Here is a 21,542-nt window from a genome sequence, read left to right on the forward strand (position 1 = left end):
GCAGTCACAGCAAGCCCCCGCTCAGCCACGGGCAGGATGTGCCCTGCTGTGGGAGCAGCTGCAGGCAGGGAGAGGTGGCAGAGGGAGAGGTCCAGCAAGCATTGAGACCAGAAGTGCTAAAGAAAGGAGAAGACAACAGTGGGCACAAGGTCAGGCAGTCAGAAGGCTGCAGCAGGAAGAGGAAGTGAAATCACAAACTGTCAGAGCAGCTGAAGGCTTCCTAGGGAGAAGGAGCCAGAGGTGAGATCCAGAGTCACGGCATGGGTTGGAAGGGACCTTGAGACCATCCAGCTCCAGCCTCCTGCCGTGGGCTGCCCACAGCTGTCAGGAGCAAGCCAGCGGCACAGCAAAGGCCTCCTCTGACGGGAAACTCCAGGCTGCTGCCCGGGCACAGCCCCACACTCCCCAGGCCTGGGCACAGGCTGCCAGCCTGCTCAACGGCGGCTGGAGGTGAGCCAGGCTGTGCCCAGGGGGCAGGAAGGGCACCAGCAGCCTGGCCTGGAGCAGCAATGCTGTGGGCAGCAGGAGCAGGGCAGGGATTGTGCCCCTGGACTGGGCACTGCTGAGGCCACACTTGGACTGCTGGGGTCAGTTTGGGGCCATCACTGCCAGGACACTGAGGGGCTGGAGCAGGGCCAGAAAAGGGCAACAGAGGTGGGGCAGGGTCTGCAGAGGAGCAGCTGAGGGAGCTGGGGGGGTGCAGTGTGGCATAAAGGAGGCTGAGGGAGACCTCATTGCCCTCTGCAGCTCCCTGAGAGGAGGCTGCAGCCAGCTGGGGTTGGGCTCTGCTCCCTAGGAACAAGGCACAGGACAAGAGGAAATGGCCTCAGGTTACCCCAGGGGAGGTTTAGGTTGGAATTGAGAAGAAACTTCTCGACTGGAAGGGTTCTGCAAGCCTGGCCCAGGCTGCCCAGTTTGGTGGCTGAGTGCCCACCCCTGGAGGTGTTCCCAAGAGGCAGAGCCATGGTGCTGAGGGCCATGGCTCAGTCCCAGCATGGGCAGAGGTGGGGAATGGTTGGACTGGGTGAGCTGGAAGGTCCTTTCCAACCCAAAGGAACCAGTTTTATCCCCTAGCCCTGCAGCACATCTCGGAGCCAAAAGCTGGAATTCTGAGGGGTTAAAGATTCTCCCCTGCAATGTGCTGATTTGCCACCCAGCTGCCTTTGACCTCTTTGTGAAGTGCCCACAGAGGAGATGGACAGGTCCTGCTGGCTGCTCCTCAGCATTCCTTCAGCCACCTGATCAGGAACTCCTGCAGCTCCCCAAACCAAGAGACCTCTGCCTGCCACTAACTTCACAGGCCGGCTTGGAAGGGACCCTCCGAGCTCACCCTGGCCACCCCTGCAGGCACAGGGACAGCTGCAGCCAGGGCAGGCTGCACAGGCACACAGCAAGGCTGAGCTTGGATGGCTGCAGGGATGGGGCCTCAAGCACAGCCCTGGGCAGCCTGTGCCAGGCTCTGCCCACCCTCACTCTGCACAGCTTCCTCCTCAGCTCCAGCCCAGCTCTGCCCTGCTCCACTGCCAAACCATTGCCCACAGCCCCTTCTGAGCAGTCCCTGCCCAGCCTGCCTGCAGCTGCCCTGCAGGTGCTGAGCTGCAGCTCTGGGCTCTGCCTGCAGCCTTCTCCCCTGCAGGCTGAGCAGCCACAGCTCTCCCAGCCTGTGCCCACAGCAGAGCTTCTCCTGCCCCCTCAGCATCTCGGTGGCCTCCTCTGGGCCCTCTCCACCAGCTCCAGGTCTCCCCTGTGCTGGGCTCCCACAGCTGTCCCCAGCCCTGCAGCTGAGCTCTCCCCAGAGCAGAGCAGAAGATGGTGGAGTCCCCATCCTTGGAGGTGTTCAAAAACCATGCAGCCACAGCACTGTGGGACATGGTTCAGTGGGCAGGGTGGTGTTAGGTCAGTGGTTGGACTTGATGATCTTAATCTTTTTTGCAGCCAAACCAATTCTATGATCCCCTCTCTGCATCCCTGCCCAGGCTACTTTGGATGCTGCCCAGGCTGCCCTTGGCCTTCTGGGCTGGCAGTGCCCACTGCTGGCTCCTGCCCAGCTTCTCCCCCCCAGGCAGGACTCCACAGGAAAGGATCCTTGAGGGGAGGGGAAGAGAGGAGAGGAGTCAGACCTCAGCCTTTGCTGAGTAAAGTCTGTTCTGTGGAGCTCCTGCTCCAGCTGCAAACAAACTACTCTCTGCTTCTGTTTGTAAAGAAAATAGTTTATTACCTTATGGGGGGGGAGGGAAATAAAAAGTGTAAATCATCCAAAATTGGTATTTGTTAAAAAAAATACGGAGGATTTCTCTTAGCCAGCACGTGGGGAATGCTCAGAAGAAGACTTTGTATCATCATCATCATCATCATCATCATCCAGATATTGCACAGTCTGAAAGGAACACAAAGCCCAGGCCCAGCGAATCACCTGGGGCTGGGAGCCAGCTCACATTATGGAAACAACAAACCCGAAAGCTACAAAGGAAACGTTAAAAACCAAACCAACGACCAGCCCCAGCACTACACCAGGCTCCCCTCACGGCTCCTCGCTACAGTAGCTTCAAAGTTCTGCGCCTCGGCAGGAGCAGCGCTCGGCTGCAGGCCGCCCAGGGCGGCCGGAGGGAGCTGCGCTTCGGCGATCCCTTGTGCAAATAAGGTCAAGAAGAACCAAAGCCCCGAGCCCAGCGCCGCCCAGGCCGGCCCTGGAGGGGCGCCCGGGGCTCAGGCCACCAGCTTGGCCTGCAGCTCCATCTCCGCGGCCCGCTTGAGCGCAACGTCCACCAGGAGCTGGAAGCCGCTGAAGTCCTGGTGGAGGTCGGGCGGGGTGGGCGGCGGGGTGTTGAAGAGGCCGCTCTGCGCGGCGGGGCCGGCGGCGGGGCTGGCGGGCTCCGGCGCCGGGCAGGGGCAGCTGTCTGTCAGAGCGGGCGCGGCCGGCGGCGGCAGGTCCGGGGGCTGGCAGCGGGGCAGGGGGGCATCCCGGAGCGCCGTCACGGTGGTGTGGCAGATGACGGAGGGCCGGGCCAGCGGCGCGGGCCCGCCGCAGGACAGAGCCTTGCCCAGCGCGGCCGGCAGGCAGGCGGAGGCCTCCTCCAGCAGCGGGATGCAGTTCTGGGCGCCCGGGGCCGGCTCGGCCAGCAGGCCGCCCTCGGGGAGCTTGGCGCCGCGACGCGAGATGGTGAACTGGTTGGGGTCTTTGCCGTCCCTGCGCAGCATGTCGGGCAGCAGCCGGCGCCGCGCGTTGATGAACCAGTTGCAGACCTGCGGAGGCACCAAGGGACAGCTGAGCCCAGCGGCCCCCCTGCGCCGCGGCCCCCGCCCGGCCTGCGCCCACGGCCCCCCTGGCGCCCCACTCCCACAACTCGCAGGCACCCCAAGGACCGTCCGGCACCAGCCCCTTGCCACGGGCAGCGACACCTCACACCAGCGCAGCCTGCCCAGAACAGCTCCGGGGAGGGCACATCCACAGCCTCCCTACTGCGTCTACTGCAGAGAGGGCAGCGGAGCCAGGAGGGCCAAGGACGGACTGGAACATTTCTGCTACGGACAGCGGATGCAGACAGAGGTTGTCCTGCAGGGAAGCAGCTTCACGGTGGAAGACTTTGCAGTCCTTGTACACGGTAAGCTGCCCAAGGGCCACCAAGGTGCCCTTCTGGCCAACAAGGCTGATGGTCTGCTGTGGGGCATGAAGGAGAACGTGGCCAGCAGGGCAAGGGAGGTTCTCCTGCCCTCTGCTCTGCCCTGCACACAGCTGCAGTGCTGGGCCTGTGCTGGGCACCCCAGTGCCAGGGCCAGGACAGTGCTGCAGAGAGCCCAGGGCAGGCTGCAGAGCTGCTGAGGGGCCTGCAGCAGCTCTGGGAGCAGCAGAGGCTGAGAGCCCTGGGGCTGAGAGCCTGCACAGGAGCTGCCCCAGAGGGGACCTCAGCAATGCTCAGCCAGAGCTGAAAGAGCTGTGGGGGGCAAGAGGCTGGGGCCAGGCTCTGCTCGGTGCCCAGGGACAGGCAAGGGGCACACAGTGGAAGCCAGGAGGTGGCAGCTGAAGAGCAGGAGAAAGTTGTTTGGTGTGAGGGTGCTGGAGGGCTGGAGCAGGCTGCCCAGAGAGGTTGTGCAGTCTGCTTGTGTGGAGAGCTTCCAGCCCCAGCTGGGCACTGTGCTGCTGGGCAGCTGCTGTGGGTGCCCTGCTGGGGCAGGGCTGGGGGAGCTCCAGAGCTCCCTTCCAGCCACACCATTCCATAGTTTCCATCTCTGTGCCACCGCTGCAGTGGGAGCTGCAGGACTCCCTCCCAGCAAGCCCGGAACAAAGGCAGCTCAGCTGGCAAGCCCTGGCACGCCTGGCCACGGCTCTGCCCTGCTCCATGAGCTGCATCTGAAGGCTGCTCCGGGACGGCGGCTGAGCTGTAGCTCCCGAGCAGTCTCTCTAACCTGCTGGGCACTGCTCCTCAGGCTGGGGTTAATCAGCAACAGCCCAGGCTGCCCTCCCCGGCACTGCCTCCCCTCCCACTAGCAGTTACTGATTTTCCCTGTTCAACTGCCTGTGTCCGCAGACACAGCAGCGGTGACCTCACTGAAGGTTGGCCTTGTTTAAACATCAAACCAGCTTCCTGGCCCAGACAACACACTCCTTACACTTTGTTTTTATTCCTCCCCTGTCCATTTACTACATAAAGGAGGAGCTCTTGAGGGCCTACCACAGAGGAGCCTTCCTTTCACGGGCACTTCCAGCACGTCTAAGGGCTCCAGGGAGACCTTCTGGTGGCCTTCTAGCAGCTGAAGGGGCTCTACAAACAAGCTGGGGAGGGACTTTTGACAAGGGCTTTGAGTGCCAGGATGAGGAACAATGGCTTTGAGCTGGGAGAGGGGGATTGGAACTGGAAATCAGGAAGAAATTCCTGACAGCGAGGGTGGGGAGACACTGGCACAGGTTGCTCAGGGAGGCTGTGGATGCCCCTCCCTGGAGGTGTTCCAGGCGAGGCTGGATGAGGCCTGGAGCAAGCTGTGCTGCTGGGAGGAGTCCCTGCCTGTGCTACTGGGTACTGGGTGGTCTTTAAGGCCCCTTCCAACCCATTCTATCAATCAATGAATTAATGCTAAAAAGCAAAGCCCAGAAGAGCAGCTCCATGTTTAGCACCTCTCAAAACCAAACCAGAGTTTACCCACCACCTCCTCCTGCAGCAGCCTTCCCCCAGGTGGAGAGCAGCAGCTGGCAATGGCCTAAACAGAGTCCCAGAGTGGTGTAGTGGGAAGGGACCTCTGGAGCTCACCCAGCCCAGGCCCTGCTCCACAGCATCTGCCCAGCAGCACAGTGCCCAGCTGGGGCTGGAAGCCCTCCAGACAAGGAGACTGCACATTCTCTCTGGGCAGCCTGCCCCAGGTCTCCAGCACCTTCACAACAGAAGTTTTCCACCAGAGACGGTGAGAGAAGACAAGAATCATGCACCCAAGTGGTCTCACAGCCCCGATGAGATAGAGCTTCTCAAGTGTCTCAGTGTGGAGCCACACAACTGTCTTGGCTGGAAGAGACCCTCCAGATCATCCAGCCTAGCCTTACCCCAGCAGTGCCAGGACACCACCAACCCATGGCCCTCAGTACCACAGCTCCAGAGCCTTGGAATCCCTCCAGAGGTAGGGGCTTCACCTAGGTAGCCTGAGCCAGGCCTGGACAACCGCTTTGGGGCAGAAATTGTTCCTCATGTCCAGCCTAAACCTCTCCTGGCAAAACCTGAGGCCGTGCAATCTTGCTCTGCGACTTGCTGCTGGGCAGAGGAGCCCAACGCCACCCGGCCCCGGCTGCCTTCGGGCAGCTGTGGAGCGCCAGCAGGCCTGCAGCCCGGGGCGGCCGAGGCGCTGTGCCCAGCCCGGGTGCCCGCGGTGGGCAGCGTACCTGCAGCGTGGAGAGGTGCGTCTGGCGCGACAGCAGCGCCTTCTCCTGCTCCGAGGGGTAGGCGTTGTAGCGGTGCTCGTAGAGCCAGTCCCGCAGGATCTGCACAGACTCCTTGGGCAGGTTCCCGCGGCGCCGCCGCTTGCCCGAGCCCGACGACAGGTCCAGGGGCACGTCCATGGTGTCATCGTCCTCCGTCTCGCTGCCCGACAGCGCAACTCCACCTGCGGGCGACAGGGCAGCAGCGATGTGCCGGGCTGCCGGGGAGCTCCCCAGACCCTGCTGCCGGAGCAGCCCCCCCGGCCCCTCTGCAGCGCTCAGTGCGGGTCCCTCTCTCCCAGACGGACACAGAGGGGCTGGAGCAGGGCCAGACGGGGCAAGCAAGCCCCGGAGAATAGGGCTGGGGAGGAGCAGCAGAGGGAGCTGGAGGGGTGCAGTATGGACTAGAGGAGGCTGAGGGAGACCTCATTGCCCTCTGCAGCTCCCCAGGAGGAGGCTGCAGCCAGCTGCGGCTGGGCTCTGCTCCCGAAGAACAACTAACAGGACAAGAGTAAATGACCTCGAGCTGCCCCAGGGAACATTTAGGTTGGACATGAGCAGCAATTCCTGCCCCAGAAGGGGTGTCCAGGCCTGGCCCAGGCTGCCCAGGGCAGCACTGGGGTCCCCATGCCTGGAGGGGTCTCAGAGCTGTGGAGGTGGTGCTGAGGACCGTGGTGCTCTCCTTCTCCTCACCCCCGAGCCTGAACTGGTGCCTCCCAAATGCTTCAGCCACTCTGGTCCAACACCCTGTGGGTCACCCTGTGTTCCACCACCTGTCCTCACTGTGCTTCTCTCAGACCTGTCCTGCAACCCTGCCAAGCTGAACCAGCAGCAGCAGCAGGCCTGGCCTGCTCTGCAAGCCCTCAGTTTCTGCTTCCCCTGGCAGCCTTCTGCATAGCTCTGACCTGCCACCAAGGCTGCCTGAACCCATGCTTCTCCTCAAAAGCTCAAAAAGCAGGGGCTGGAGACACCCAACTCAAGGAGTGGGCCAGTAACGGTTCTGGGGGGTGCTGGAGAGCCTCTCCTGGCAGATGGAGCTTGAGGCTTTGAGAGCTGCTGTCAGATCTGCTGATCCGAAAGAAGAGAGCAACAGCAGCCAGCAGAGGGGAGCAGTGCCTGCCCCACCTCGGAGCGGACTCGCACCCGGGAGGGACACCAAAGTAGAGGGGAATGAGAAGAACCAAGGGCCTGAGAGTCCACCAGGGCAACCTCTCCACCTGAAGTGCACTTGGAGTACCAACCAACCACAACCACTTTATGTCTGGCTGGCACTCGTTGCTTTCCAAGGCACCACTTTGCATCCTGATTCCTTTCTTTCTTCCCTCACCTTGTTTTTCCTCTCACACATTCACCGGTGCAATGTTCAGAGATTCACAAAACGGGGTGGGGAGAAAGGATCTCCAAGATCATCCCCTCCAACCTCCTTCCATGCCAGGGGCATCTCAGCCACACTCAGCTGCTCCAGGCCTCATCCAGCCTGGCCTGCAACAGCCCCAGGCAGGAGGCAGCCACAGCCTCCCTGGGCAGCCTGTGCCAGGCTCTCACCACCCTCACACTCAACAACTTCTGCCTCAGCTCCACTCTCAGCCTGCTCTGCCTCAGCTCCAAACCATTGCCCTTGGCCTGGCTCAGGCCCCTCAGCACAAGTCCCCCTGCAGGCTCCCTCTGCCTGTGCTCACAGCAGAGCAGCTCCAGCCCTGGCATCATCTTTGTGACCTCCTCTGGCCTCTCTCCAGCAGCTCTGTGCCCTTCTTCTGATGGGGAGAGCAGAGCTGAGGGCAGTGCTGGAGGTGAGGTCTGAGCAGAGCCAAGGGGCACAATGCCCTCTCCTGCCCTCTGCCCACCCTCCCCTGGCTGCAGCCAGCACACAGCTGCCTGCTGGGCTGCAGGAGGGCACTGCTGGCTGCTGGGGAGCTGCTCAGCACCCAACACCCCCAAGGCTCTTTCTTCAGGGCTGCTCCCAACCCACTCTGCCCCCAGCCTGGATTTGTGCCTGGGCCTGGCCTGGGCCAGCTGCAGGACCTTGCCTTGTGCCTTGTTGCACCTCATGAGGTTGGCACTGGCTCCCTTCTCCAGCCTGTCGAGACCACTCTGGGTGCCATCCCTGCCCTCCAGTCAGTCCCACATCCTGGTGTCACATCACAGCATTAGAAGATGAAGCTGTGGTGTGCAAATCAAATTGAAACAAACTAGTTATGAGTGGTTAATTAGTTGAGAAAGGCTCAAGCTCTGCCCCTGTGGTTGACGTTGGAGAAGTCTGGAGGCGTGCAAGGAAACAAATGGTGCAATACAAGAGAAGGGCAGAGAGCAAGACACAGCTTAGTGCTCCCCACAGCAGGGATCTTACAAACCCTGTGTAACTCCAGCTAAGATCCCAGTGAGATCAGCGCTGGTTGGCAGAAACATCTCCTAGAAGCTCCAGAAGGCCAAACAAGTCCTTCAGCTCCTGCGTGTTCAGCCCCAGACTGCGGGGGGAGGAGAAGCTTGGGTCACTCACACCGAAACCAAACAAACCTCAGAGTAAGGAGCAGCTAAAGGTCAGAAGTGAAACGCTCCACGTGGGCAAGCAGCCAGAACTCGGAGACTCTGTGCGAGGAAACAAAGGCAGCCCTAAAACGGGGGCTGGAGAAGGTCCAGAGAAGGGCAGCAGGGCTGGGGCAGGGTCTGGAGAGCAGGGCTGGGGAGGAGCAGCTAAGGGAGCTGGGGGGCTGCAAGTGTGGGGAAGAAGAGGCTGAGGGAGACCTCATTGTCCTCTGCAGCTCCCTGAGAGGAGGCTGCAGCCAGCTGGGGTTGGGCTCTGCTGCCTAGGAACAAGGCACAGGACAAGAGGAAATGGCCTCAGGTTACCCCAGGGGAGGTTTAGGTTGGAATTGAGAAGAAACTTCTCGACTGGAAGGGTTCTGCAAGCCTGGCCCAGGCTGCCCAGTTTGGTGGCTGAGTGCCCACCCCTGGAGGTGTTCCCAAGAGGCAGAGCCATGGTGCTGAGGGCCATGGCTCAGTCCCAGCATGGGCAGAGGTGGAGAATGGTTGGAGTGGGCGAGCATGGAGGTCTTTCCACTCAAAGCCCTTCTGTGACTTTATTTTCAGCTCTGGGTACTTCCACAAGTAAAAACACTGTAGAAATGAACATCACCTAAAGCCCAAAGGCACCCCCGAAGCACCACACCACAAGGGGAAGAGAGTCTCGGGGTGTGCAAATCCTCCTCACACCTGGGGCGGGGGAGCTGAGGACCTCTACCCACCCGTCCAAGCCCAGCTGCCGGCGCAGTCCCTTCCTGCTGCTGCAGCACCCTGCAGCTCAGGGCACAGGCTGTGCCGACACCTCCAGCCCAGTGTCCAGCCCGGTGCGGGTGGCCCCAACGCCTTTAGGCTCAGGTTAGAGGTTGCCCCAGCAGTCTCCAGCTCAGAGCAGTTGCCCAACCCTCCCTGCCTGTTGCTGAGGCACTTTCCCAGCAGGATGACCAATCTGTGACTGCCCTGGCAGAGTTCCTCCAGGAACTTACTTAGTATTGTTTCCAGCCCCTGCACTGCTGATTGATGTCAGCAGCCAAGCCTGCACTGACACACCACCAAGTTTCTCCTCTGATGATTAGCTCCATGAATTATCCAGTCACGGCCCAGGAACAACGGCACAGGAGATAAGGTCCACGCTGTGTCAACAGGGTCTTTATTCATGGAGAAAGTGTGGTGAGCCTGCTTGCAAAACCATGCCCAGAGGCTGCTTTTGCATCTAGCACAGCTGCAGGAAAAGTCCTGTCACACATCCCAGCCCAGAGCAGAGGCCTTGCACCATCAAACCTTCAGGAGCACTTCTCTACAACCGAGATCCCACAGGGACAGCACCAAGGGCTCTGCAACAGCAGCTCAGCACCTCCTCAAGCGACTGCAAACCTGGCTCCAGATCCAGGGGAGGCTGCCGAGGGGCCTGGAGCAGCTCTGGGAGCAGCACAGGCTGAGAGCCCTGGGGCTGAGAGCCTGCACAGGAGCAGCCCCAGAGGGGACCTCAGCAAGAGATGAAGGAGCTGTGGGGGACCAGAGGCTGGGGCCAGGCTCTGCTCAGTGGTGCCCAGGGACAGGGCAAGGGGCACACAGTGGAAGCCAGGAGGTGGCAGCTGAAGAGCAGGAGAAAGTTGTTTGGTGTGAGGGTGCTGGAGGGCTGGAGCAGGCTGCCCAGAGAGGTTGTGCAGTCTGCTTGTGTGGAGAGCTTCCAGCCCCAGCTGGGCACTGTGCTGCTGGGCAGCTGCTGTGGGTGCCCTGCTGGGACAGGGGGTGCACTGGGTGGGCTCCAGAGGTCCCTTCCCACCATGCTGTTCCCTGGCCTGTTGCTCCTCTGCAAGCCACTCGTGCTGCTTTGGTTTTGCCCTGCAGAAGCAGTTTCTCTGTTTAGATGAAGTGTGTTGAGGAGGAGACAGGAGAGAAGGAGGTGAAATAAGCGAGGAGGTCATCCGGGGGTTGCCGGTGGTGTCCAGCAGGCTCCACTGATGGTGCCGGATGGCAGGAGGCCGGGATGGAGCCTGGCCAGCAGCTCCTTTCAGCTGGGCGCTGCTAGCACAGGAAGCCAGCGGCGCAGGGGCTGATTACTCACAAGACAGGAGAAACAAAGCTGGGCTGTGATCAGCAGGAAAGCTTTGATGAAACACAGCCTTGACAGCCACAACGTGGCTGCTGCTCCTCCTGCCAAGCGCTGTCAGCTGGGACAGAGTAGGACATGTCCCACCCTGGCTTCCTGCGGGGCCGCTGGCTGCCGCCCACCGCCGCTGCGCTCCTGAGGCAGGAGAGGTGGCAGCAGCCGCGGGCTGGCCGCTGGAGCGAGGGCAGCTCAGTGTGTCACTAACTCAGTGTGTCACCGCCGCCACACGAGCAAAGGGCAGCTGCTGCTGGGTGCTGCCTGGTGACTCACTGCGGGACAGGCAGGTGACGGTTGGCCGGGCGGTGACTTTGACTGCACCTGAGCCTTGTTTGCCAGGCGCAGGCAGGGAGTGCAGGCTGCTGCCTCAGTTCTGCCTTCCCTTGGGTGGAAGAGAGCAACAGCTCCTGAATATTCCCAGCACAGAACGGCTGGAAGGGAGCTCTGGAGCTCCACAAGCCCTGCCCCAGCAGGGCACCCACAGCATCTGCCCAGCAGCACAGTGCCCAGCTGGGGCTGGAAGCTCTCCACACAAGCAGACTGCACAACCTCTCTGGGCAGCCTGCTCCAGCCCTCCAGCACCCTCACACCAAACAACTTTCTCCTGCTCTTCAGCTGCCACCTCCTGGCTTCCACTGTGTGCCCCTTGCCCTGTCCCTGGGCACCAGTGAGCAGAGCCTGGCCCCAGCCTCTTGCCCCCCACAGCTGCTTCAGCTCTTGCTGAGCATTGCTGAGGTCCCCTCTGGGGCTGCTCTTAGCCTTTGCTGCTCCAGGCCCCTCAGCAGCTTTGTAGCTCAGTTCCTTGTCCTGTCACTGGGTACCATCCCAAAGAGTCTGGCACCTTCAGCTGGACACCCACACCTCAGGTATTTACAGACAAATCCCCCACCACCCCTAAATGGTCTGCCCATGCCAGCACTGTCCCACCACCAGGCCCAGATGGTCTGCCCATGCTATCTGTGGCTTCAGAACCACACCAGCAGCCTCTCCTCTACAGAAGAGCTGCTGCGGTTGGAAGAGAGCTCTGAGGTCACCAAGCCCAACTGTCACCCAGAGCTCACAATCCCAGCACTGCTGCCGAGCCACCACCTACAGCCCTCAGCACCACCTCTCTGCTAAAGACATTTCTCCTACACACCCCACACAAGGACACAAAACCCACCCAAGACTGCCCAGCCTCAGCACGCAGAATCACCTCCAGGGATGGGGACTCCACCACCTCCCCGACAGCCGGGTCCAGTGCCTGCAGAACCCTTTCTGTGAAGCCACTTCTACTACTCAGCCTAAACAAATGCCTGCATCCTCCTCCAGCCTCCCAGCTGGAGGTGTCCCCCGCATCCTGAACGTTGTGCTGCCTGGAACAAGCCCTTAGAGGAGGTCACAACCTAGTGCAGGCTCAACACCCAACCATTAACAGCCTGGCAGGCGTGAGCAGAGCCAGGAGCAAGGCTGAGTTCCAAACTGCCTCCTGCTCCTGCAGAAGGAGGGGAAGGACAAAGTATTTTAGGGAGGCTGAGGAAGTCAAAGCAGATGAAAAATGTGGGCCGAGGCTCAGGACAAACAACCTGTGCCAGGGTGTGGGAGGGAGGGCAGCAGCAGCCCCTTGCTGTTCAAAGCAGAGCCGACAACCTTCTGACCAGGAAGGGGATGAACAAAAGCCACCCCCAGCCCCCCCACCTTGGACGTCTCGGAGCTCCCGAAGGGCTCGGAGACACAGAGAAGCAGCTCCCACCTCCCAGCCCCGATCCTGCTCTAACCCAGGCTGGAGAGGGCTCCCCGACATGTGCGGACTCGAGCAGATGCCTCCCCCTGCTCCGGCCCAGGCCCTATCGGCTCCTTAGCCCTCAATGAAGCCATCCTGCACGGAGCCCCCGCGGCGCTCAGACTCGGGCTGGCAGCTCCGCAAGCACCGCACCAAGGCACCCCCCCCCCCGAACCAGCCCCCGGCAACCCAGCACTCCCCTGAGCCAACAAACCACTCCCCAAAAGACAACCAAACACCCCCCAAACCAAACCCAGCCAAAACCACAACTCCCCACAAACTCCCAAAGTCCCCCAAATGCAGCCGGACACCTCCAAACCCAAACTCCACCGCCCCCCAAAACCACAATAACCTCTCCAAAACCACAACCCAAAGCACAGCCCCCCCAAAACCACAGCGAACCCCCCCAAAGCCAAACACCCCCAAACACAACCACCCTCCCAAACACCTCAAAACCACAAGCCCCCAACACCATAACACCAAACACCTCAAACCAGTGACCCCCACAAAAACGCAACTCCCCCTCCCCAAATCTCAGCACAACCCAACCCAGCTCCCCCCAGCAACCAAACCACAGGAAGAACGACCAACAGGCAGCAGCCTCCAGGCGGGCACCGAAGCAGCTCAAATTTCATCCCAGCTTCGAAGCCCCACCAAAAAAACCGTCCCGGTCACTGCTCCCCGAGAACGACCTGGACGCAGGAGGGAGCATCCACAGCCAAACCCCAACGCAACCCCAAAGCCCCACCAAACCCCTGCCCCTCTTTCCTCCCAGGGAAGGGAATTGAGGAACCAGGTTTGTGCGGTTTCTCCTGTTGCACAATCTGCACTTCATCGGGCTAAACCGGCCAGATTTGGGGGGCTCCGGTCCCCACGCCAGCCAGATGTGGGGGGGCCTGACTGGTGAATCTCTCGGCTCTGCCTCTCCCCGGCTTCGGGGTGCGGGCCCCGGCGGCGGAGTCACTCCCGGCGGAGTTGCGAGCGGCGCTGGGCCGCCAGGTCACGAGTAGCGACAAGCCCCGACCAACCTTGGCGGAAACAAAGGCACCCCCCGGCCCGCGGCGCAAAGTTTCCCTCCGCGTCTCCACCCCTTTAACTCCTGCCGCGCAGCCCTGCCCCCGCCGCGGCCCCCGGCCCCTCTCCTCTCTCTCAAGTTGTCCCTCCTCAGCCTGTCACCCCTCATTGTTCCCATTGTTCCGGCCCTGCCAGCCCCCCCTCTGCCAGGCGCGCACAAAGCCCTACACATGGACACCTCGGAGCGACGTCAGCGCTTTTCACCCTGCAGTTCGCAGGAGTTTGGTGTCTCAGCAGCTGCCCTGGGGGGGTGGGGGCTGGGGGGTGAGAGGAGAAAAGGGGAGAGGGGGGAGCAGCCCGAACAATGGGAGTGAGCAGCAGGAAACCAGCTCCACCGCTGCTGTGCAAACAGGGAGCGCTGGAATGTCCTAAAAATAACTGCGCTGGGTTCGGGCACGGCGAGGGGGGAAAAGGCGGGGGGGAAGAGGAGAGAAAGAGACAGAGAAAAGGGGAAAGAGAAGAACGAAAAAGAAGTGGAGGAAAAAAAAAGAAAGGGGGGGAAGGAAAAGAGGGGGAAAAGAAAGAAAAAATAGAAGAAAAAATAAGGGATAATTAAAAGGAGGAAAAATAGAAAAATGAAAAATATTTAAAAGATAAAAAACTGAGACGAAAAAGAGTTAAAAAGGGGGGGGAGGGAATAAAAAGAGGGGCGAAAGAGGAGCAAGAGGCCCTCCCGTCAGCCTACCTCGGGGGGCCGAGCCCCGCCGCCGCGCCGCTGGGCTGCCTGCGGAGCACGCCGCGATCAAACAGCCTGCAAAGCTAACTCCAAACTTAAGCGTTCGGCGCTCCATCCGCCCGTGTGCCCGCTGCTGCCGGCCGGGGGGCGCCTGCAGAGGGCTGCTGCCAGCGGCCCCGACCCGCCTTAGCGCATCGCATCTCCCGACATGTGCGTTAATTACCGCAGGGCCATTAGCGAGGAGCGGGGCTGCTCTGCGCGGAGCCGCAGGAATGTGGCTGGGGGGTGGGGGTAAGAAACAGCCCAACTCCGGCCGTTGAACATGCGCACTTCTTACGCTTCCCCCCCGCCTCCACTCAGACCCTCCATTTTTGGGTCATTTAATGGTGTTCTTGTGCATGCGAACCCCCCCTGGCTCCCGAGCGGGCTGGCGCTGCGTGAATCGCGACGGAGAGCAGAGTCGCGACTGAAGTCCTACCCGCACGTCCCGCGCCTTTGTGGCCGAGCTGCGATTGGAGAGCGATTTAAAAAGCACTTTTTAAAAGCCCACGGGGGCAAAGTTTTAGGTCTGGGAATTCACACAAAGAAAACTTTGAAGAAGCCTTATTTTGGCAGGGGGGGTGGGGAAAAAACCTCGGCCCCTCTTCCTCCTTTCGACCCCGAGTCGAAACTTTTGTACTTTCGGGTGTTTGGGTTTGGGTTTTTTTGTTTTCCTCTTTTAGAGGGATAAAGAGAAGGGAAATGAGGCAACTCGAACCAAAACAAGGCAGCTGCAAGTCAGGAGGAGCTTTGGGACCCTCTCGTTTCTCACAAGCCACCCCCACCCCCAGCCCAAACGTGTTCACCGCGAACAAAGAGTCAGCGGAGCTGGGGCCGGGGGTGCCCCAAGCCGGGACAGCGACCCCACACTCGCCCCCCTCCTTTTGCCCGGTGGGCAAACGGACAAAAAGCGACTTCGGGGAGGGCACGGCGGGGCTGAACAAGAAGGAGCGAACGCAAAGTTGCGGTAGGCACAAAGAGGGCGGCTTTGGGCATGTTTTTGACAGGGAGCCAGCGAGGCGGCTGCTCAGACAACAGCCCCGCGTGTTTTGTCTGGGAAAGCAGCAGCCACTGCCATCTTCCATGGGAGGGGGGACACTGCACCGGGCTCCCGAGGAAAGCGAGACTCCCTCCGGCTTGGCAGCAACGCCCCCCGGCCCGAGCCGTGCCCGTGGAGAGCTATCTGGGGATCCCCGCTGCCTCCCCCCGCCCCCAGCTACCTTTTTTACTTTTCATCTCGGTCGCAGGACAGATCCAAGTTTCTCTTCCCCGTTGTTGTCGGGCACTGCTCCCCCCTTGGAACTCGTCACCGAGAAGGCTGAGGAGGGAGAGCACGGCGGTGGTGATGATGATGGTGATGAAGCAGCAGCAGCTCGGAGCCAGGCGCCTGTCAGCGGCAGCCGCAGGGCACTTTGCCTTTCCCTCCAGCCCCGGGAGGATGAGGGGATTTATTCCGGTGGAGGTTTTCCTTTTCCCGTTATCTCCTCCACACACACACACGGTCCCTTTGTTCCTTTCCACCGGGCCCGGTTGCTAAAGTGAGGAGAAGCCCGGGAGGGAAAGGTGCAGGGCGGCCGCCTCCCCCCGCCTCCCCACGGCGAGTAACCCGGCGATGCACTGGCACTCGAGGCTGCCTCCTCCTCCTCTCCCTTCTCTCTCCTCCCCTCCCGGCTCTGTCAGACGGGGAGGGACGGCGGAGTAAAACGGGAGGGGGGGTTGCTCGTACCCACTTGTTCACTTGTTCCTGCACACACACAGCGGAGGTGGAGGGGGGGAAGAATCTTCCGTGCCTCCTCTCGCTCCTCGGCTTTCTTCCAGGCAGACGTTTGATCATTAAACTGGAAGGAGAAGGGAGGGAAAAGGAGCAGGGAAGAGGAAGGGGGGGGGGGGGGATTTTGACAGCTGCCCTTGACTAGCCTCCTCCTGTTGCTGCCGGATGAACCACCCACTCCTTCACCCTCAATAGAGGCGAGAAGAAAGGAGGGTCCCTAGGGCCGGGGCACGAGTGGAGCCCCCTCCTCATCTCTGCTTGACGTCGGGGGGAAGGAGGTGATGGTGCATCACCTCCTACCTCCCCTTCCATAGCACTACCCCCCCCCCCCCCCCCCCCACACACACACACACGGTTTGGGGGCATTTGTTTTGGTTTCTGGGCCCTTAAAGGCTGTTTTTCTTACCATCCTCCATCCCAGCTGGGGTTTAGTCGCTGTGAGAAAACAAAACAGTGAAATCCGCAGTTTGGCGCCGTGTAGCAACAGTTTGGCTTTCCTGCGGGATGGGGAGAGCCTGGCATCTCCCGGCTGCTCTTTTCCAGGGACCTAACTCCCGATGCCTACCACCCCTCCCAGTTCACCCCCCAATTCCCAGAGCCCTTTCGGAGCGGAATCCCATATGGAAAGGCATTTATTCTGCGGGCGCGGGGGACACAGGAATGGAAAGTGCCAGCAAAGCGCTCCCGGCGGTATTTGTGTTGTTGCTGCACCGCCACGTGTTGGGCTGCCGGAGGAGGAGCGGGCGCCGGAGGAAATGGTGGAGCCGAGTTCCTTCACCCGTCCCGCCGCAGCTCGGGGGCACGGCCGAGGAGGCAGCAGCGGCGGCAAATCCACCCGGGAACATCGCAACTGTTTCGGTGTGGCATTACGGCAGGGATCAAACGGCTGCGATAGCCGCGGGCCGTGCAACGTCCGTGCGGGGAGGGCGGCCCGGGGAGCCGGCGCAGCGCCGTGCTGCCGGCCTGCGGGGGGGTGCAGCTCGGTGCTGCCGGTTGGCTGGGGGCGGGTAGCTCGGTGTTAGCGGCTTAGAGGTGCCCAGCTCGGTGTTGGCGGCTTGCGGGGGTCCAGCCCGCTGTTGACAGCTTGTGTGTGTGTACCCAACGCGGCGCCGTCCGCCATACCTGGCCGCCGAGGAAGGGTCCCGGTGCAGCCGTGCGGGTCGCTCGCCGCCCGCAGCCCGCCCCGTGTGCCCTTGGGCGGCTTCCCGCCCTCGGGGCCGCCTTCCCTCCGCGGGCTGCCCTCAGGCCTGCCCGGGCGGCGTGCGGCAGCCGGGGGGCACGTTGCTGGCGGGGCTGCCGTGGCGGGCGCTGTGCGTGCCCAGCGGGCCTGCTTCCGCGGCCGTCCTGCGCCTCCCGGCTTGTGCCTGCGGCCCGGCTGGGAGCGCTGCCGCCGCAGGCTGCTGCCTGCTGCTGTTGTTCCTCAGGTCCGGGCTCGGTTCCTGCCGGAGCGGCGGACGAGAAGTGCTGGGGGAAGTTAACAAAGAGACGCCAGGGGTGAAGAGAGTCCGCTCGGCCCGGGGCTGCTGCGCAGCTGAGCCGCGAACGGCTCCCTGGCTTCTGCTCTCCCTTCTCCTTTCCACTGCTTCCTTCTCTCCGCCTTTTTTTAGCATCCCGGTTTTCGTCCTCTCGGTTTTGCTACCCCTTTCCCTTTTTTTTCCCTTCCCCTCCTATTCTCTTGCCCCCTTTTCCTTCTTTTGCCTCCCCTCTCCTTTTCACCTCCCCCTTATATTCCCCCTTGCCCCCTCTTTCTTTTCCCCTTTGCGTTCTTTTTCCCCCTTCCTTTCCCCCATTCCTCCCTCCCCTTTCCTCTTGCCCCTCTTGCTTGTTTCTTCCTTTTGCTTCGTTGCCTTTGCCACTTTGTTTCCTTTGTATCTTCTGTCCCCTCCTTTCCCCGTCCTTGCTTTCCTTTGAGGTCAGTTCGGGCTGGGAGTTTGTCTCTGGGTTTTGGGCTGCTTTGGGCTGTTGCTCTCAGCAAGGACACCTCTCTGAGCAGGAAAACAAAAGTTTTCTTTTCCCACTGATCCTGGGCTCCATTTTTCAGGGTGTCAGAACCAACCCCTCCCAGCTCTGCTGGGCTGCGGGATCCCAGGAATGTTCCCCATGCAGTGGTGCATGGGGCAGTGCCTCAGGCCCCTCTACAAATTGCGTCACAGACTCATGGAATTGTTTGGGAGGGAAAAGGCCTCCAGGATCATCCAGCCCAGCACCAGCCCAGCCCCACCATGGCCACCAAACCATGGCTCCAGCTGCCATGCCCATAGCTGTCTGGAGCCCCTCCAGCGATGGGCACACCACCACCTCCCTGGGCAGCCTGTGCCAGTGACTGACCACTCCTGCAGCACAAAAACTGTTCCTCATCTCCAACCCAAACCTACCCTGGCACAACTTGAGGCTGCCTTACCACTTGAAGACTCTTGACCTCCCTGCCTCCACCAGACCAGGCCTGCTCCTGCTCCCCCTGATCACACAACAAACAGCTTCAGCCAAGTTCATCTCCTTGCCTAGTGGGACTTGACACCATATCAGCAGCCCTGTCTTTGAAGACAGTCCCTGAGCTTCTAGAGGCTGCTCAGATGCAGAATCCCAGAGTGCTGTGGCTGGAAGGGACCCTTGGAGCTCCCCCAGCCCAGCCCTGCCCCAGCAGGGCACCCACAGCAGCTGCCCAGCAGCACAGTGCCCAGCTGGGGCTGGAAGCTCTCCACACAAGCAGACTGCACAGCCTCTCTGGGCAGCCTGCTCCAGCCCTCCAGCACCCTCACACCAAACAACTTTCTCCTGCTCTTCAGCTGCCACCTCCTGGCTTCCACTGTGTGCCCCTTGCCCTGTCCCTGGGCACCACTGAGCAGAGCCTGGCCCCAGGCTCTTGCCCCCCACAGCTCCTTCATCTCTTGCTGAGCATTGCTGAGGTCCCCTCTGGGGCTGCTCCTGTGCAGGCTCTCAGCCCCAGGGCTCTCAGCCTGTGCTGCTCCCAGAGCTGCTGCAGGCCCCTCAGCAGCTCTGCAGCCTGCCCTGGGCTCTCTGCAGCACTTCCCTGGCCCTGGCACTGGGGTGCCCAGCACTGGCCCCAGCACTGCAGCTGTGGCCTCAGCAGGGCAGAGCAGAGGGCAGGAGAACTTGCCCTGCTGGCCATCAGCCTTCTTGGCTACCAGGACACATCGATAGCTCTTGTGGAACTTCTATCACAGTGAGTTTGGAACTGCTTTCTCTGCTGGCTTTGCTGCACCTGGAGTCATGTCTGGAGAGATGCTTGGAGAATCAAAGTTGCAGCCCCACCATGATCATGTTCTTCATCTTTGGTGCCAGCTTCACCCCCTAGAGCTCCAAAGTCCTTGGTTTGGAATTGATTGCCAACATCAGCAGGTGGGATTCAACTTTGGGCACTTAGGGGTTGCTGCATCCATCCTGCAGGTGGTCGGAGTGAGCTGATCTCCTCACCTGGGTGGAGCCCTGCACAGCATCTTCCATGACTAAAGAGAAGAATGAAGTTGTCACTGCTGAGGTGACAGCTAAGGGGTGTTGGCTGCCGCCCAGACATCCCCTGGGGCCCTGTGCTCCAGAAGGCCATTGTGCAGAGATTGATGGAATGGTTTGGGTAGGAAGGGATCTTCCAGCTCATCAGTGCCTCATCCAGCTTGGCTTCAAACACCTCCAGGAAGGGAGCATCCACAACCTCCTTGGCAGCCTGTTCTAGTGTCTCTCTGTTGGGTTTTCAGTGCTGGGAGATTGCAGGGAGTTTATTTTCCACGCAGCACCACTGAGTGAAGCCAGGAGGTGGCAGCTGAAGAGCAGGAGAAAGTTGTTTGGTGTGAGGGTGCTGGAGGGCTGGAGCAGGCTGCCCAGAGAGGTTGTGCAGTCTGCTTGTGTGGAGAGCTTCCAGCCCCAGCTGGGCACTGTGCTGCTGGGCAGCTGCTGTGGGTGCCCTGCTGGGGCAGGGCTTGAGCTGGATGAATTTCAGGGGTTCCTTCCCACCACATCCCATCATTGCCCTTCTTCTGGCAGGAGTTTTTCCAAGTGCGGGCTCTGCAGGCAGGAGGAGGTGACCTGGACCAGCTTTGTGATTCCCAGTGTCAGCAGGACTGCTCCAGTCCTCCTTAAGGACCCTCCTTAAGGCTTTGTCATCTTTTTCTGTCATCGCCCTCTCCTGCAGCTCTTTTCCCATCACCACTGCCACTGCTGTGGAAACTTTTGGAGGCTGTGATCTGTCAGCCTGGTGGAGTCATCCCGAGGTAATGGAGGTCATCAACTGGAACAAACATGTGCTGCTTAGTCACGGAGTGAGAGGCATCCCAAGGGAATGTTCCAGCTCCTGGAGTCCTACGGGCTGTGGAGGACAGAGAACTCCTGGAGGTGAATCCTTCTGGGGTTGGAGAGGGCTTTTTCGCTTCCTCTGTCCCCAGCTGCCTGCTCAGCAGCTATTTGCACACAGCAGCTCCAACAGCTGACCTCACCGGGGCTTGCCCAACGCCTGCTGACACCCAGGGACACAACTGCCTGGGCTGAAGTCCACCGAAAGGCTCTGCAGCATCTGCCCTGGGAGCTGTGAATAGTCCAAGCACTGAGCTGACAGAAGCTGGACACACAGAGGGGAAAAGGTTGCATTTGCTTGTAGACTCATGGAATTGTTTGGGCAGGCAAAGCCCTCCAAGGTCATCCAGCCCAGACAGCAACCCAGCACCACCATGGCCACTGAAGCATGTCCCCAAGTCCTGTGGCCACACCCTCCTCAGACCCCTCCAGGGCTGCCCCTCTCCCAGTTCATCGTTTATGCCTGCACCTAAGAGCCTTCCACACGCCAGGGGCCTGCATCTCCCTCTCCTGTTGCAGGCTTTCCAGATGCCTGGGCCTTGAGGCCCTCGGGGAGGAAGGTCCAGGCTGGGGCCTCACCTGCAGCTGTGGTCTCGGGCAGCTGCTAAGCAGGACCAGCACACTGCCAGCAGCTCAGGCACCCCGGGACTGAGGAGCTCAGGGGGCTGGTGGCATCCCCACAGTGCATCAGAGCTCAGGTGTGGCAGGGAGCTCATCTCTGCATGCATGGCAATAGGACAGTGCATGGTAAGATGGGCACCTGGGGGCAGGAGCTGCAGCGTGCTGGGAAAACAGGGCATGGGCAGCAGCAGCGCTGGGCTCTTGGGCACGTGCAGAAGGTGCAGAGTGGCAACGGGCAGCAGCAGAGGTGCCCTGGTATCCTCTGCAGGCTGCCAAAGCCCAGAAGTGGCTGGTGAGGTCGTTGCAAGCTGAGTGGTGGCAGGAGCTGGAATGCCACCTGCTGCTGGCTGCGGGCAGCGACAGGTCGCAGGATGGTGCAGGAACTCGGCAGAGGGGCAGCTGAGAAGGGGACAGCAGGGGCTGCAGAGCTCTGTCTGACAGGTGACAGTGGCAGGTTTGTGCGGGGCTGCCCTGCCGAGAAGGCAATCCTGGCTTAAGTCAGAGATTCGTGGCATGGACCTCAAAGCTCATCCAGTGCCAGCCCCCTGCCGTGGGCAGGGACACCTCGCTGCACCCAGCTTGCTCAAGGACCCATCTGGCCTAGCCTTGAACACCTCCAGGCTTGGAGCCTCCACAGCTGCTCCTGGCAACCTGTTGTGGTGCCTCAGCACTGGCACAGGATTTTCTGCCCTGATTTGGCAGGAAATGGAGATGCCAAGGTGGCAAAAGACTCCCTCAGCTACCTCCTGATGACTTAAAATGTTTAAT

At 60.9% G+C, this 21,542-nt stretch overlaps 1 protein-coding gene across 5 annotated transcripts; it reads right to left on the reverse strand.

The window, feature by feature from the left end:
- Positions 1-2,189: 2,189 nt before the first annotated feature.
- Positions 2,190-15,947, reverse strand: TGIF1 (TGFB induced factor homeobox 1). 5 transcript variants are annotated; one of them, XM_064150323.1, is made up of 4 exons: positions 15,808-15,947; positions 15,298-15,395; positions 5,864-6,084; positions 2,190-3,243 (listed from the first exon to the last, which is right to left on the reverse strand). In XM_064150323.1, exons 1-4 carry the CDS (start codon positions 15,909-15,911, stop codon positions 2,707-2,709), a joined length of 960 nt encoding a protein of 319 aa, XP_064006393.1. In that variant the 5' UTR covers positions 15,912-15,947; the 3' UTR covers positions 2,190-2,706. The 5 variants fall into 5 exon arrangements, with proteins under 5 accessions (XP_064006393.1, XP_064006396.1, XP_064006395.1 ...); XM_064150326.1 differs by having other exon boundaries at positions 15,804-15,892; XM_064150325.1 differs by lacking the exon at positions 15,808-15,947 and having other exon boundaries at positions 15,298-15,768.
- Between the last annotated feature and the right edge of the window lie 5,595 nt (positions 15,948-21,542).

Source organism: Pogoniulus pusillus, chromosome 10 (genome assembly GCF_015220805.1).
Source record: "Pogoniulus pusillus isolate bPogPus1 chromosome 10, bPogPus1.pri, whole genome shotgun sequence".
NCBI lineage: Eukaryota > Metazoa > Chordata > Aves > Piciformes > Lybiidae > Pogoniulus > Pogoniulus pusillus.

Excerpts from the sequence above, each read along its gene's own strand:
- TGIF1 (XM_064150323.1), bottom strand. The coding sequence starts at position 15,911 with ATGATCAAACGTCTGCCTGGAAGAAAGCCGAGGAGCGAGAGGAGGCAC. Across the intron at positions 15,396-15,807 it reads GTGCAGGAACAAGTGAACAA|CCTTCTCGGTGACGAGTTCC; the intron begins GTGGGTACGAGC and ends CTCCCTCCTCAG. Across the intron at positions 6,085-15,297 it reads CGAGATGAAAAGTAAAAAAG|GTGGAGTTGCGCTGTCGGGC; the intron begins GTAGCTGGGGGC and ends TGTCGCCCGCAG.